This window comes from Penicillium samsonianum (assembly GCF_028829775.1).
Source record: "Penicillium samsonianum strain IBT 33392 chromosome Unknown utg000007l_segment0_segment0, whole genome shotgun sequence".
In the NCBI taxonomy this organism is placed as follows: Eukaryota; Fungi; Ascomycota; class Eurotiomycetes; order Eurotiales; family Aspergillaceae; genus Penicillium; species Penicillium samsonianum.
Window position 1 is genome coordinate 2,827,362 of NW_026643265.1, and position 13,689 is coordinate 2,841,050.

Below are 13,689 nucleotides of genomic sequence, written 5' to 3' on the forward strand. Positions count from 1 at the left end.
CTGGAGATATGCGACTGCTTGTCCTCTAACCCCAGGCTCCGCATCTTCCCTTCAATCCATTATGCTGTCGTGATCTTGTTCATAATTCTTCCCGTGGTTCCTCCCGCCCCCAACATTTGAACCGTTTGAGTTCGCCAGGACCAGCAACCTTAAAACCCTCCACGAGCTCCCGACACAGCCATTCCACATAATGTCACACTCGACAAAGCAGCTCCGGAAGGCTGCGCGGATCATCTTGATTGGCGCGCCGGGAGTAGGAAAAGGAACACAGTCCGAGCGACTGCTAGCCCGATTTCCCCAGCTGGCTTCAATCAGCTCGGGTGATCTGTTGAGAGAGAATGTGCGCCGACGCACGCCCCTCGGTAAGTAGAGCCAGCATCGGTGCAATAATTGATTGCGTACGGAGCCAGTATTTCTAACCCTAGTAACAGGCCTGGAAGCTGAGGCCGCAATGCAGTCCGGCAACCTTGTTCCCGACTCAATGATCCTGAACTTGATCTCCGATGATATGAAATCCAAGGGCTGGCTCCTCCCACCACCCGCATCCTCAGTACTCTCCGCAACATCCTCGTCATCTTCTTCTCCAGCCGACCCTTCCTCCTCGGCCCACTCAATCGATTCCTCTGCCTCCTTTATCCTCGACGGGTTTCCCCGCACCGCGACTCAGGCAACAACCTTGGACAGCCTAGTACCGGTCAACTTTGTCGTGCACATCATCACTCCACCATCAGTGATTCTCGCCCGCATCGCATCACGCTGGGTCCACGAGCCCTCAGGGCGGGTGTATAACACAGACTTTCACCCACCAAAGGTGCCAGGCAAAGACGATGTCACGGGCGAGCCGCTGACGCAGCGAGAGGACGATTCTCTCGATACATGGAAGCAACGTCTACGGAAGTTTGAGGAGACGAGCAAATCCCTCTTGGAGCACTATGACCGCCAGCGGTGCCTATTCCGTGCGGAGGGCAATAGCTCTGACGAAATCAGCCCAAAGCTGTTTGCCGAGGTTGAGCGACGGTTCTGCTGAGCAAATAATAGCCTGTATACTGACTTCTTTTCTTGTATTCTTCCAACCCCTCGGGAGATTACACGAGTCTTCATGCCCATTTAGCAATTGGGGCCTGATTTGGGGGCAACATCACCGTCCGCGCATGTATAATTTAACGCAACTTGGTGTATCATATTCAGCATTCAAAGCGCGGTTGATCATGATTATCGCATACCAGCCATACATTTACAACGCTGTATGTTGAAACGTAGTCGTGCCGCCTCGTCGCATGCAAATGTAAATGTCAGAACAGAAGAAAAACAACACATAAACGCTCATAGCCATAATCGCAAGCCCAGCTTACCGCGACTTATCTATTTCTGCCCAGTCTTCCCTTTCCCATTCCCCTTCTCAATCGGAGCAGGATCTCCCATGCCCATCCGATTCTTATACTCCCTCGGACTCTCCCAACCAGACCCGACGCGGCGATAATCCTTCCAAAGCCCCTTGGCTCGCTTCTTAGACCACCACTCGGCCTTGCGGTATTTCTTTTCCATCTTAGCACCGCCAAATTCTGAGCCAACCTTCGCTTCGTAGACAGTCGCCAAGCCACGCTTCAGCATTTCGTAGGAAACATCCCGCCGACGGAATGGCGGGAAGTCAAATGCGCGCCGGACGAAGACACTCGCTACCACGCGCGAGTATTGGTCCTGACGATGGACGAGGGCACGGATTCGTCGGCCGGACAGGTAGGATGTTAGCCAGGTGTGTGCGTCGCGCGCGAAAGGTTGTTCGGGGCGGCCGAAGTGGGCTAGTTCTGGGGCGTCGACGCCAGCGAGACGGATGTGGATCTGGGGTTGATGAGTTATGTGAGCTAGATATAGATATAAAGAATGGGATTGTGGTGTATGATATGGCGAGGCATAATTATGCCTGTTCCGGGCTGGAAGTGTTGAGGGTGGGAGAATAGGCAGGTGGTTGGGTGACGAACTGTTTTATCCTTCAGATCCTTCTTCACAGTAGGAACCTTTTTCCACGGTAGCCAGCCCCATCCAGCCATGCGGCCACCCGGTGTATGGAATATCCTGAAATTGTCTCCATCGCCGACGCTGGTGACTTGGCCGAAGATGCTCCGCCGTCGCAGATACGAGGACGAGATGCTAGGCGCGTCGGGGATGCGCCGTAGGTAGCGGCGGTGGAAGCGCACTGCGATGAGAATGCCGCTTGTTAGGACGAGGGTTGGGACAATGGTTCTGGGTTCTGTGAACGCTGTCCAGTCGAGGATGGAGCTCGGGTTGTTTGCCGCGGAGGAGAGCCAGGAGCTGGGTGTTTGTTTTTGTTCGTCATTGGTCGACTCGGAGCTCCATGGCGGCCATCGCATCACGACCCATGCCACTTATGTGACAAGTTTATGTGGCGTTAGAACGAGCGTTTGGTGAGGGTCCACGGGTGGTTGTTGGGGTAAAAGATGATCGGCCAAGCAAAGTTCATCTGCACGGGTAAAGCTACAACCACCGGTTCCTCTTATTGGTAAACAATCAATACCTACAACCTTCGAATATATTAGCGGAACCCTTGTCAAATGACGCAGGATTTCTTCAGGTTTCCAATTCTACTAAGGTACTCAGCAGCCATTACTATGTACCATACTCTCCCGTCATCCCATTCGACGTGGAAGTTCAGTCTTCCTGTCTTCTTCAGATGGACCATTAATCAATTACCTCACAATCTTTACAACCGTGGGACCCATAAAGCTTATTGATAAGATGTATTTTCTCTACGCTGACACGAATATTGGGAAGTTCCAAGATGTGCTAGATTCGTTTCATTCAAGATCTTTGAAACGCTTCAGATACAACATGTTCCCCAGTCCGTACATGATCTGTTGCATTTTATTAACAGAACTCACGAAAGCACGAGTGATTATTGATTCTAGCAGACTTGTCCTCCCTTCTATCCTAGTGTACTCCGCAACACACTCTGGTGGAACTAATTGAACCTCTTATAGCCTGAAAGTTACGACTCGGGGTAACTTTGACCGCAGCAGCACCCCAGGGCTATTTACTGCTATGACTGAAATTGCAAGCCTTGGAATTTGGCTCAAGCGTACAGGTTACATATTAGTTACTGACTGTGTTAAGTATCAGAATTGCCACAGAGAGGTTGCGCTTCTAAGAGGAGTATTATCATCTCTTTATAGGCTTGCGGGCTTTATGAACCCCATTTCTCACAACTCAACTAATGATATACAAGTACAAGGATGCTCTCAAAGGCAGGCGTTCTACCAAAAAGACCAAACAGATTTGATAGCAATCCCGCGAAACTGCCTCCGGTTCTAGCCCGCTTTAGCAAGTAAGGAATGACATGATCATGTACAGATCCATAATGATATTGAAAAGCTACAAACACAGGGTTCTATCATATCAAGTGTTTCCAGCAAGAAAATGCCGGGAAATGTCTAGACTGTTCAAAATCCACCAGAATTGTCAACAGCATACCAACGCGCCAGTTAGGTAAAACACAATTTGAAATCGAAAGGAAAACCGAAAATCCCTCCGTCTAACTATAAGACAATTATTTCAGGGTAGCAGGCATGCTGGTCTTGGCCTTTTCCGCTGCCAAATCCACTGCCTTGCGCAATTTATCCTTCTTGATGTTCTTGAGGTAGGCGAACAGGACGATGAAAAGAAGCTCCATCCTTTGCGAAAGTTAGTACAAGCAGATGCGAACTTGGAAACAGAAAACATACCTCTCCTTGGTCATCATTAGCAGACCCTGGACCAAAAGACCCTTCAGGATCTGAGGTCCAATACCCTTGAAGAGGGAAAAGAGACCCTCATTATCAACAATGTGCTTCATGACCTCACCAAAAGTCTTGAAGGGCTTGCCATTCCGGCTAGGCGGTGGGCGAGACTGCAATCCAACCTTGGCGACGATAAGAGGCTGGGTTGCGATCGTGGCCAAAGCCTTGGACATGGCACCAAGCACTAGAATAATAATTAACAAGCCGTTATTAACCTCAAGAATTGCAAATACTCACGGAATGCCTCCCAGGGCTTGAGGTTGTTCTTCCCCGGGAAGAGGACCTCCTTGAGGCGCTGGTATGCGCCATAGGTGATGGCCGGGTTAACGACTAGGATCAAGCTGGCCTTCAGGCCGCGCCACAGGCCGGTCCAGCCGTCCTCGCTCTCGACCACCTCCCGGCCCGTCTCGATCAACCCCTTCTTTTCGCCCTTAGGCTGTGTCTGCTGCCGGGTCGTGATAACAGCCACCGGGATGGTGAAAATCTGAGCCACAGCACCGGAGACGGCGCCCAGGGAGAGCTCAATTGCTGTGCCGGGAGCCTGTGACGACTTGGCAGAAGCCATGTAGAGCGTTCTTACGACGCTGTACCAATAGAAGTATGCGAAGTTTGTTGAGGCGACACCTAGAAGAGCTCCAGCCATTCCGGAGTATAGACCACTATAACCCTCCTTCTCCGCAATCTTCGTGATAGCATCCATGGTCGATTCATAATGTTCGAGATCGTCGGCTCGCACGGGTCCGTTCTTCTCCTTGACTTGTACTTGCAGTTTTGTCTTGACTCTACAGATGGGGAACGGTACAGTCAGCGGGCTTTGATCTGATAAATTTGAGGACTGCTTTATCTGGGACCTCACAAGTCAAGCGGGTACACCATCGCGTTCGCAAGGACGGCGCCTGTCGCGCCCGCCACGGCGCTGCCCCATGGCGATAGCACAGGTTTGGATTGACCAGTCATGATGTCGGTTTATGGTATTCGAAATCAAGGGAACACAACAAATAAGAATAAGATCTAGAGAGAGGGCTCGCTTCACTTAGCGGCCGGGCGACAGGAGAAATATTGAGCGGGGCTCTACACTGCTTGGCTCCGAACAGCGGAGAGGGTGAAATGTAAGAGAGAGCACAATGGAGAAATACACAGAGACGATGATCATACCGAAGTCACCCGAACAATAAAAAAAGAGACCGAGCCCATGAGCCGGAATTCACAAATGCACCTCGGCGTTATCACCTTAAAACAAGCCGAGGTCCACTTCGGGGGTGAGTATGAGCTTATGTCATGTCTTCCATTACATCATGTGTGTTTACTTGACTTCTTTGTAGTTGATTCTCTAGTATATTTTTTTATTTTATATTGTGTACAATATTTTCAATATAGTAACATTGAATTATTACCAAATATGTTGATCTCTACAAATCCAAGCCTCGGAATATTCACCGGAATTAATGTAGGGGTGGCCATCTCTCGGCTCAACCGAATCCGGTAATTTACTTGCTGTTCGATCTGATTACCTGGGTACTCCACGACTACCGGTCAACGAGCAAGTATGTCTAGACCTGCATCCACGCAATCCTATATATCTCAAGCATTGGTATTTTTATTTTGCACTTACATCTGAACAAAGCTAATGACCTGATAGCGCGCTGAAGAGGCGGTAGCCGCAGCGACCTCCCAGAAAGCGGCATTGGAGGCGGCTATCAATGCCGCGGAGCATTACATGAAAGCGTTGCGCCTGGCGCCCGCCGACGATAAAAAACCACTGGACAAAAAATGCAAGGAATTGCTGTCCAAAGCCGAGAGGATCAAGGCCGCTGCTGACTGGCAGTCGGCTGCTCGTGCGGGGCCCCAGAAAGCCTTCCCTAGCTTACGGCCGCCGGCATCCACGCGGAAGCTCACCACCCGTGAAGAAATCATCATCCTCGAGGGCGCCAAACTCAACGGCTATATCTTTCCACCATGGAGTCGTGCACCGCTTCAGGATGAATTTGTATTCAAAGGGCAGCCTTTTACGTATGTGCAGAAAATGGCCTAACGCTGATTTGTTCCTAACTGGGTGTAGGGATGCGCCTGATTTGCACCTCTCTGAATGCCAGAGAGAAATCTTCGCAGGCTGGAAACGGCCGCATGATCTGTTACGGACAATGAATGCTGCCAACCAGGCACATGATGCTATTGATCCAGCTATGTCGACTTCGAAGCAAACAGATCTTGTGCAGGATGTCTTGACGGACTGTTCAGTGGTCGCGAGCCTCTGTGCCACAACATCTCGATCGGAACGAGGTCTAGGGCAGGTACGGCGTATTTTGATCCCACATAGATGAGTCCTCGAAGCTAATTCGAACAGCACGCATCGCCAACACTGTACCCATGCAGTGAGGACAAGAACCCAATACTTTCGCGTTCTGGGAAGTACATATTTCGCTTTTACTTCAACGGGTCTTTTCGAAAGGTAGTGATAGATGATCGGTTGCCATCGTCGAAGACTACACGCTCACTCTACGTGATTGATCGCAATAACTCGAACTTTTTGTGGCCTGCTCTTGTGGAAAAGGCCTACTTGAAGGTCCGTGGAGGTTATGATTTCCCAGGAAGTAACTCAGGGACCGACCTTTGGGTGCTTACTGGTTGGATTCCGGAACAAGTCTTTTTACATCACGACGATTCGACCTCCGATGAGATCTGGGGGCGTCTATACAGTGCCTTCTGGCATGGCGATGTTGTTTTGACTATCGGCACTGGGAAATTGTCCGAACGGGAACAACAAGGCCTGGGGCTAGTGGGCGAGCACGATTATGCTATCCTGGACTTGAAGGAAGTCCAGGGTCGTCGTCAGTTTCTTTTGAAGAACCCTTGGGCCGGTGCAGAACCCCATATACAAAGCAGTCTTACGGCTGATCTCGGCTCACTCAGCCTGAATGATAAGCCTCACCTTTCCCCAGGGACATTTTGGATGGATTGTGAACAAGTTCTCCAAAATTTCGAGAATCTTTACCTTAACTGGAATCCTGGTTTGTTCAAATACCGCGAGGACATCCATTTTACTTGGGATTTGTCGCATGGTCGGGTTATCGCCGGCTGCTTCGTGAAGAATCCCCAATTCTCCATCTCCAGTGATTTAGGAGGAACGGTCTGGCTGCTGCTGGGGAAGCATTTTAAGACAGACAATCAACAATTCGGTTCTGGGGGATCGGAAAACGAAATAGGATTTATCAGCATCTACATATTTCAAGCAGATGGCCGAAGAGTATCTCTCAGTGACGGCGCGCTCCATCGCGGACCATACGTGGACTCCCCCAACACGCTTATGAGGCTGGAAATGCCTCCCAAGTCAACCTACACTGCAGTGGTGTCGGAGCAATCACTCCCATCATCCACCCAGAATTTCACACTCTCTGCATTTTCAACCGCCCCTGTGGCCGTGGCGCCCTCGCTAGATAAATATCTATGCTTGACCAAGGCAAGTGGTTCCTGGACAGCAATGACAGCGGGCGGGAATGCCGAGTCATCTCGATACCACTCCAATCCACAATTCAGTATACAAATTTCCGAGCCGACAGACGTCTCGATATTGCTCGAAACCACTGAAGCCGAGCTCGCGACCCACGTGAAAATCTTCTGGTCAAACGGACAGCGCATATCGCGCGTGCGAAGCCGAGACATCATCGCAGATAGTGGTGATTACCGTCGCGGATGCGCGCTGGCTGAGACCAGGTCCCTGGACAAAGGCACCTACACCATCGTCTGCTCCACCTTTGCACCTGACCAGCTTGGACGCTTCACGTTGTGGATTTCATCCACGATCCCGTGTGTAGTCCAGCCCTTGGTTTCCGAGTCTGCTGGGCGGCGCGCCGTTCTATCCGAAGTGGGCGTTTTGTCCCCGGGCAAGGACCGGATGCTGGCCTCACTGCGGGTCTCCCGTTTGACGCGGATCCGACTTATTGCGAGGAATAAGCGGTCCACGATCGGCTCTCGCGCTGTTGCTCCGTCTCCTGTGCTGATTACTGTGGAGCTGGGCCAGGGGCCATACAAGGAGATATTGGCCACCTCCGAGGATGGAACCCATAGCGATGCCGCGTCTGGGGTACGAGTCGATGACTTCGATTTGCTACCCAGTGCCGAATCACGCTGTGTGTGGATTGTTATTGAGCGCATTGGGGGTCCGGGAGGGCAGGTGGAGGATCATTTTGAAGTGGAAGCATTGGCGGAGGAGAGAGTGGAGATTGGAAAATGGGCAATTGAAGATGAATGATACCCAGTACAGTCGGAAATACATACATAGCATATGTACATATGTATATCATGAAATAGTTTCAGTTTCATAGATCTCCAAACCGTTCAGTAGAACCGGTAGATAAGATCCGATAAGCTGGCGCCCCCGCACACGGGCGGTGGGAATTCCGCGAGCTCTAAACGTCATTTGTTCACCACATGCATCTTCTCCTTAACACAACGAACATTCTGAACAATGGCGAGCAACATACCAGCTGGACTCCGATCGGCAGATATCGGGCGATTCGCAATCAGAGCAGCTCAGATCGAGAAGGCTAAACCTGTGGTTGCCTATTGGTGTAAGTCGCAAGACCCCGCGCAGAGCGCAACTGAACAGTTGAGCTGATTGAACCTCAATTATGTAGGCAACTTCCATATTGTAAACCAGATTATTGAGAGAGGTCTTCACAATGCTGATGACGAGATCAAAATCTACACGACAAACCTCGTGGACAAGCTGGAGCAGGTGAGTCGGGCTTGCCATCTTCGTTCCCTTCCTACTAGTCTATATTCCGCATCCCGCGCTTGAGACCTAGCAGCTGATGATATTGGCTTGAAATAGTTTAAAGTAGAAAACCCAGAAAATGATACAGTGACAGACACTGTTGCGGCGAGCGCCTATGTCGAGCAATTCGGATTGGAGGTCTTTAGCCGCGCCGAGGCCGCTATGAACGCCAACAAAGTCACAAAGTAAGCTCTTCAAGTGGTACCTTGAGCTACGAATGGCTAATCACCGAAAAAGGCAAACGGCAGATACTTTCCAGGCAGCGGCCACGTTCCTCGAACTTTGTTCGATCTGGGGGCCCCTGGACCCAGAACTTGCTGGGCGGATCAAATTCGCCAAATTCCACGCAGTCCGGATTGGTAAGGCTTTCAAAGCCGGCGAAGATCCCAACGCGACAAATCCCGCCCCAAAGCAGGAAGAAGAACTCGTCGACGACCCCGACGTTCAGGCATTTGATGAGTCGGTAGCGGAGCAGGCCTCCAAGCCAAGACAAGCCTCCATCGAAGAGATCCCAGACGAGTCAGACCGTCTTGGACGAGAGCTGGCTCGGAAATCGACTCTCGATGAATCGCTTCATCCATCACGCACATCGTCAACACCTCGTCCCCCGCCCGAGATCCCTTCTGTCCCTCGCAACGCACCTGGTTTTCCTCCGCAATCAATGGATCTTGATGATTCCAACACAGGCGGCTTAGAGCTCCCATCAACTCCAGCGACCATTGGTGGTTCGTCCTCAGTACCTAGGCTTCCAGATACCCCGACTGCATTCCAGTCCTTCCCTCCGCCATCCGAGGGTCCATCTGTATCCGCGCCGGACCCGGCTTCTTTCTACGATACCCCAGGTGCTAGTGCTCATATCCAGCCTCCGGCTGCTCCGTCGTTTGTTCCATCCCCAGTTGCCAAAGTTCCGGTTGCACCGGCTCCGGCTCCCTATGTCCCGTCCCAACCATCACACGGTCTAGACGATAACACTGTGCAGTTGGCGCAGAAGCATGCTCGTTGGGCCGTCTCTGCTTTGACTTTCGACGATGTTGATACTGCTATTAAGGAGCTCAGAAACTCGCTGAAGTGTCTAGGCGCATCATGATTTTATGGGCTTGTATGATCTCGCATCTCACCTTTGCTTACTCCTCCCGTTGCTAGAGCACTATGAATATACCTTGCTTTGGCTATTGTGAAATGTATTGAATTTGACCAGTGTAACTCTTTCGTGTTCAATGAATCTGTCTCATATTTATTTATCTCGAGTTTTCCTCCAAGGTTCCGCTAGGGAATTTCTTCGCACTGCATAGTCTTACACCGATATAGGGCCCGATGGACACCTGAATATCACCAAGTATCGCCCATTCGGCAATATGTCTTGCGAGATTTGGGTTCTAGCCGTTGGTAGATCCGCTAAACTACAGAATGAGGATTAAATAGCATCACGTTATCTCCTACGCCTGTCAACGTCAACGTATATACGCAATCGCACACCTTGGCTTTTTAGATATTTGGTTTCGATGAAGCCGGCCTAGCCATGATTGCGACCTTCAAACGTTGCTGATCATGAAAGAGGTTGCATGGATTCGGAATAGCCGCGGCGAGGCTTCCTTCTAGAATTTCGGAATTGAGCTTTGTATCATACTTTACAACAAGTCTCTACTATAGCAGTCAAATATATGCTGTTATTATCAGAATTTGTCCCATAGACCGCTTGGACTCGTTCTACAGACCAGGAGAAGATATCTGCCTACCAGTATAAGGACTCCAATCTCATGCGATATAACTAGAAAAGGAAGAGACTGTGTCACAGTGCTTCAATATCCGTTTTTGAAGAACATCTGCCCACATCTATGTGACATTGCAACATTCCTCTAATTTTAAGCTACTTTTTGTTCCACATGTTCATTTGCCCTTAGAGGAGACTGCATGGAGTTAGATGTGGGTGACCAATCCCCCCACTAACAAGCCGCTCATCCTCTTCTGACAGTTTCCTCGCTGTTCGATTGTGTGTAAGATCGCCCTCCGCCCGCACCAACAAGTGCCCCGCCCTTGTCCCCTCCCTTCTAGATTGTAAGCAGTACCCGAAGGCTGTCTCTTGTGAAGTTTCAACCCCAACTCTTAGAGTAGTTCATCTTGATTAACGGGGTATGTACGACTGTGAATTTTAAAGGGAAGTAATAACCCGAAATTGCTTCTAATGACTTCATGTAACATCTGTACGTATACTTTATGGCCCAACTCATAGGATTCTAGTTATTCATTCAAGCCCAAGATCATGCCCCAATCATTCTATGGATAATAATTTTGCAATAGCCGAAAGAAATCAAGCCAAACATTGATACCGAGTCAAATTAAGCACGGGAGAGGCTTAGCATTGCATCTATGGTTCGGGTGATCGGAAACCCAGTACCATGGGACCAACACAGGGATGTGCCCAGGTGTGTTTACCTACAGAGTACAACATACACATCCATGAATATGTAGGTCTACATACACAAAGAGCCATCGATTTAATATCACGTAGTACAACATACAATGAACTCCATACAAGTAAAATGAGATTCGAACACACTAATCTCCCTCCCACGTCACAGGTAGATGGTGTTTCCACTGTAACCTATAGTCAACGGCGTGGATTAACCGGCTTGGCAGGGGAGATTCGAATCCCGAATAATAATGTTTTGGGTTTTTTTTCTTTTCTCTTTTATTTCTAATAATATTATTCGGATTCTTTTCTGAGTGTTTCTTTTTAGTTGTTCCCCTGTGCCCGTTTAGTCCGCCCCCCTCCTTTCTCCCGTCCTTCGCCTTTCCCCCTTTCATTCTCCTGAACCTGCGGGGAGATCTTTTTTCCTTTCACATTCAAAATGGCCGACGCCAAAAAACCCGCCGTTCTGATTGTCGGTGGCCTCGGTATGTCTTTCCTTATTTTAATATAATTTTAATTCCTTTCCAACTGACATTCCACGTCATTCAGGCTTCATCGGTCGACACCTCGCGCTATACATCCACGAGAACAACCTAGCCTCGGAAGTCCGTTTGGTAGACAAAGTCCTGCCACAATTGGCCTGGTTGGCTCCAGAATTCGAAGAAGCATGCTCCAAGGAAAAGTTTGTCCAGGCAGATGCCAGCCGTGAACGTGAGTGGGCCGTCCAATTTCCTCATCCCAAATCAAATTCTTACCCAAACCCCGATCCCCCACAGAACATTTCCCGCGCATCTTCGACAGAGCCAATGGCGAACAATTCGACTATGTGATTAACTGCGGCGGCGAAACACGCCACTCCCAACCAGACGATGTCTACGAAGTGCGCAGCTACGCCCTCACCGTCGCGCTCAGCAAGGAAATCGCCCGACGCGGCATCCCCGCCTTCGTCGAGACCTCCACCGCGCACGTCTACAAGGGCGGCTCAACACCACGAAAGGAGACAGACAAGCTCGCCCCCTGGCACAAGCTGGCCGTGTGGAAACTCAAGGCCGCGGAGGAAATGCGTAAAATCCCAAACCTGCAGTACTGCGCCATACGTCTGCCCCACGTCTACGGTGCCTACGACCCGGGCTACTTCGCCACGGGCATTTGTCTGTCTGCCGTTCACGTCGATCTTAAGCAGGACCTCGAATTCCTGCACACAAAGGACTTGAAAATTAACACCTTGCACGTTAAGGATGCCGCTAGCGCGCTGTTCGAGGCTGCTAAGTGGCGCGCCGCGCAGGGCTTCATCGATCCCAAGGACGGGGTTGTTGCCTTCAATGTTGTCGATCACAACGACACGAAACAGGAACACGTCGCCAACGCCTTGACGGAGGTGTTCGGTCTTAAGGTTTCGTTTATCGGGTCACTTGCTTCGCAGCTCGCCAAGCTGAACCTCGACGACGTCCTTGATGAGATGAATGAGGTCGGTCTGCAGACTTGGGCTGAGCTCGTCGAGAGAGCGAATATCACGCGGCCTGGACCGATCAGTCCGTTTTTGGAACGTGACATTCTCAGGGACCAGGATATGTCCATTGACGGGTCGAAGTTCGAGAAAGAGACTGGCTGGAAACCATTGTACCCGAACTTCGGGGCTGACAGCGTCCGCGAAATCGTGGACAGCTACAAGCGCATGGGCTGGTGGCCATGAGAGATATTTCCACTAGTTTTTGCATCTTTCGTCTTTTTTTTTTTCCTATTTCTTTTTCTTTTTCTTTTGAAGATATCCCGTCTGTCGGTTATTTTACTCTTTCTATCCCCCATACTATGATTCATTAACGGTCTCCCCTACCCGATGAGGAAAATCGGTCATCTCATCGCATTGTGTCTGAGAAAGAGTGCATTGAATCCCCTACGACACGACCCTTTCATGATCTGCATCTCCACACGCTCTCCTGTCCACCTTTTCCTATCCTCTCTCCGACTACCCCTGAAGCTATTTATCCAGACACACCTGTCTAGCATCGCTAGATGTGAATCTATCTTGTACTGTAATTGATAATCGCTGTTATATGAGGGGTTTTATATTATTGTTTCCTGCATATATGTTTCTATTCCGGATTCTTCCCTCGTTCTTACCTTTTGCATGGCCCTGCATCGGCAGCATATTGAGCCCTTTCACCATTTCTTTGATATTGTATCTCTGTCTCAAATCAACGTTCTCTTATGTACTTTTGGACTATAAATACAACACTAGTTTCGTTCTTGACATGCATTATGCATAGACCCTGCAGATATGTTGTGCAGGTTCCACAGAAGACATATTCACAACCCAGGCCTAAGAGCTAGCTATATACACAGGTTTACAAGTCACCGCGTAACAAGTACTATAATGGACTGCGGGTAGAGGGACACAACGACTTATGCCAAATTTGAATAGCAACGATTGAATGAATTATTCGAGAATTCTAACCCTATGACCGAAATGACAAAGAGCAGCGGAACAGAAACTGTGCAAGGTGTCCGACTGCCATGCATGAGTGTGTGTGCATTGAAACAAGTCACCCAGCCAACCGAATCGATGGGTCTTTCGTAATGTGTTTTTTTTTGGTATTTCTTTTTTTCCCCCTCGTGTATACTGGCGTATACCGAGCATATCGTACCCACGGCTGCCACTAATGCAGGCTCGCACTCTGAGCCAAGCCACCCTATAACGAAAATCATGAAAATGC

General features: G+C 49.8%; 6 protein-coding genes across 6 annotated transcripts; 4 read left to right on the plus strand and 2 right to left on the minus strand.

Moving 5' to 3' along the window:
- Positions 1–190: 190 nt before the first annotated feature.
- Positions 191–1,027, plus strand: N7471_011950 (adenylate kinase ADK2; the record flags this gene model as incomplete). Its single annotated transcript, XM_057284669.1, has 2 exons — positions 191–362; positions 432–1,027. 2 exons carry the CDS (start codon positions 191–193, stop codon positions 1,025–1,027), a joined length of 768 nt encoding a protein of 255 aa, XP_057130935.1.
- A 335-nt stretch (positions 1,028–1,362) lies between these two features.
- On the minus strand, positions 1,363–2,369 carry N7471_011951 (thermonuclease family protein; the record flags this gene model as incomplete). Its single annotated transcript, XM_057284670.1, has 2 exons — positions 1,363–1,839; positions 1,980–2,369. 2 exons carry the CDS (start codon positions 2,367–2,369, stop codon positions 1,363–1,365), a joined length of 867 nt encoding a protein of 288 aa, XP_057130936.1.
- Positions 2,370–3,562: 1,193 nt separating this feature from the next.
- Positions 3,563–4,748, minus strand: N7471_011952 (putative peroxisomal carrier protein; the record flags this gene model as incomplete). Its single annotated transcript, XM_057284671.1, has 4 exons — positions 3,563–3,686; positions 3,738–3,975; positions 4,029–4,573; positions 4,648–4,748. 4 exons carry the CDS (start codon positions 4,746–4,748, stop codon positions 3,563–3,565), a joined length of 1,008 nt encoding a protein of 335 aa, XP_057130937.1.
- A 589-nt stretch (positions 4,749–5,337) lies between these two features.
- Positions 5,338–8,040, plus strand: N7471_011953 (calpain-like protease PalBory; the record flags this gene model as incomplete). Its single annotated transcript, XM_057284672.1, has 4 exons — positions 5,338–5,382; positions 5,431–5,801; positions 5,851–6,082; positions 6,136–8,040. 4 exons carry the CDS (start codon positions 5,338–5,340, stop codon positions 8,038–8,040), a joined length of 2,553 nt encoding a protein of 850 aa, XP_057130938.1.
- A 191-nt stretch (positions 8,041–8,231) lies between these two features.
- N7471_011954 (uncharacterized protein) lies at positions 8,232–9,863 on the plus strand. Its single transcript, XM_057284673.1, has 4 exons — positions 8,232–8,359; positions 8,426–8,526; positions 8,623–8,750; positions 8,803–9,863. The coding sequence occupies exons 1-4, from the start codon at positions 8,257–8,259 to the stop codon at positions 9,650–9,652; spliced, it is 1,182 nt and encodes a 393-aa protein (XP_057130939.1). The 5' UTR covers positions 8,232–8,256; the 3' UTR covers positions 9,653–9,863.
- Positions 9,864–11,414: 1,551 nt separating this feature from the next.
- Positions 11,415–12,668, plus strand: N7471_011955 (NAD-dependent epimerase/dehydratase family protein; the record flags this gene model as incomplete). Its single annotated transcript, XM_057284674.1, has 3 exons — positions 11,415–11,460; positions 11,525–11,686; positions 11,752–12,668. The coding sequence occupies 3 exons, from the start codon at positions 11,415–11,417 to the stop codon at positions 12,666–12,668; spliced, it is 1,125 nt and encodes a 374-aa protein (XP_057130940.1).
- Between the last annotated feature and the right edge of the window lie 1,021 nt (positions 12,669–13,689).

Bases quoted from the DNA above. Each gene is read 5' to 3' on its own strand.
- N7471_011954 (XM_057284673.1), top strand. From the start codon at position 8,257: ATGGCGAGCAACATACCAGCTGGACTCCGATCGGCAGATATCGGGCGA. The intron at 8,360-8,425 runs GTAAGTCGCAAG...TCAATTATGTAG, and splicing joins ACCTGTGGTTGCCTATTGGT to GCAACTTCCATATTGTAAAC. The intron at 8,751-8,802 runs GTAAGCTCTTCA...TCACCGAAAAAG, and splicing joins AACGCCAACAAAGTCACAAA to GCAAACGGCAGATACTTTCC.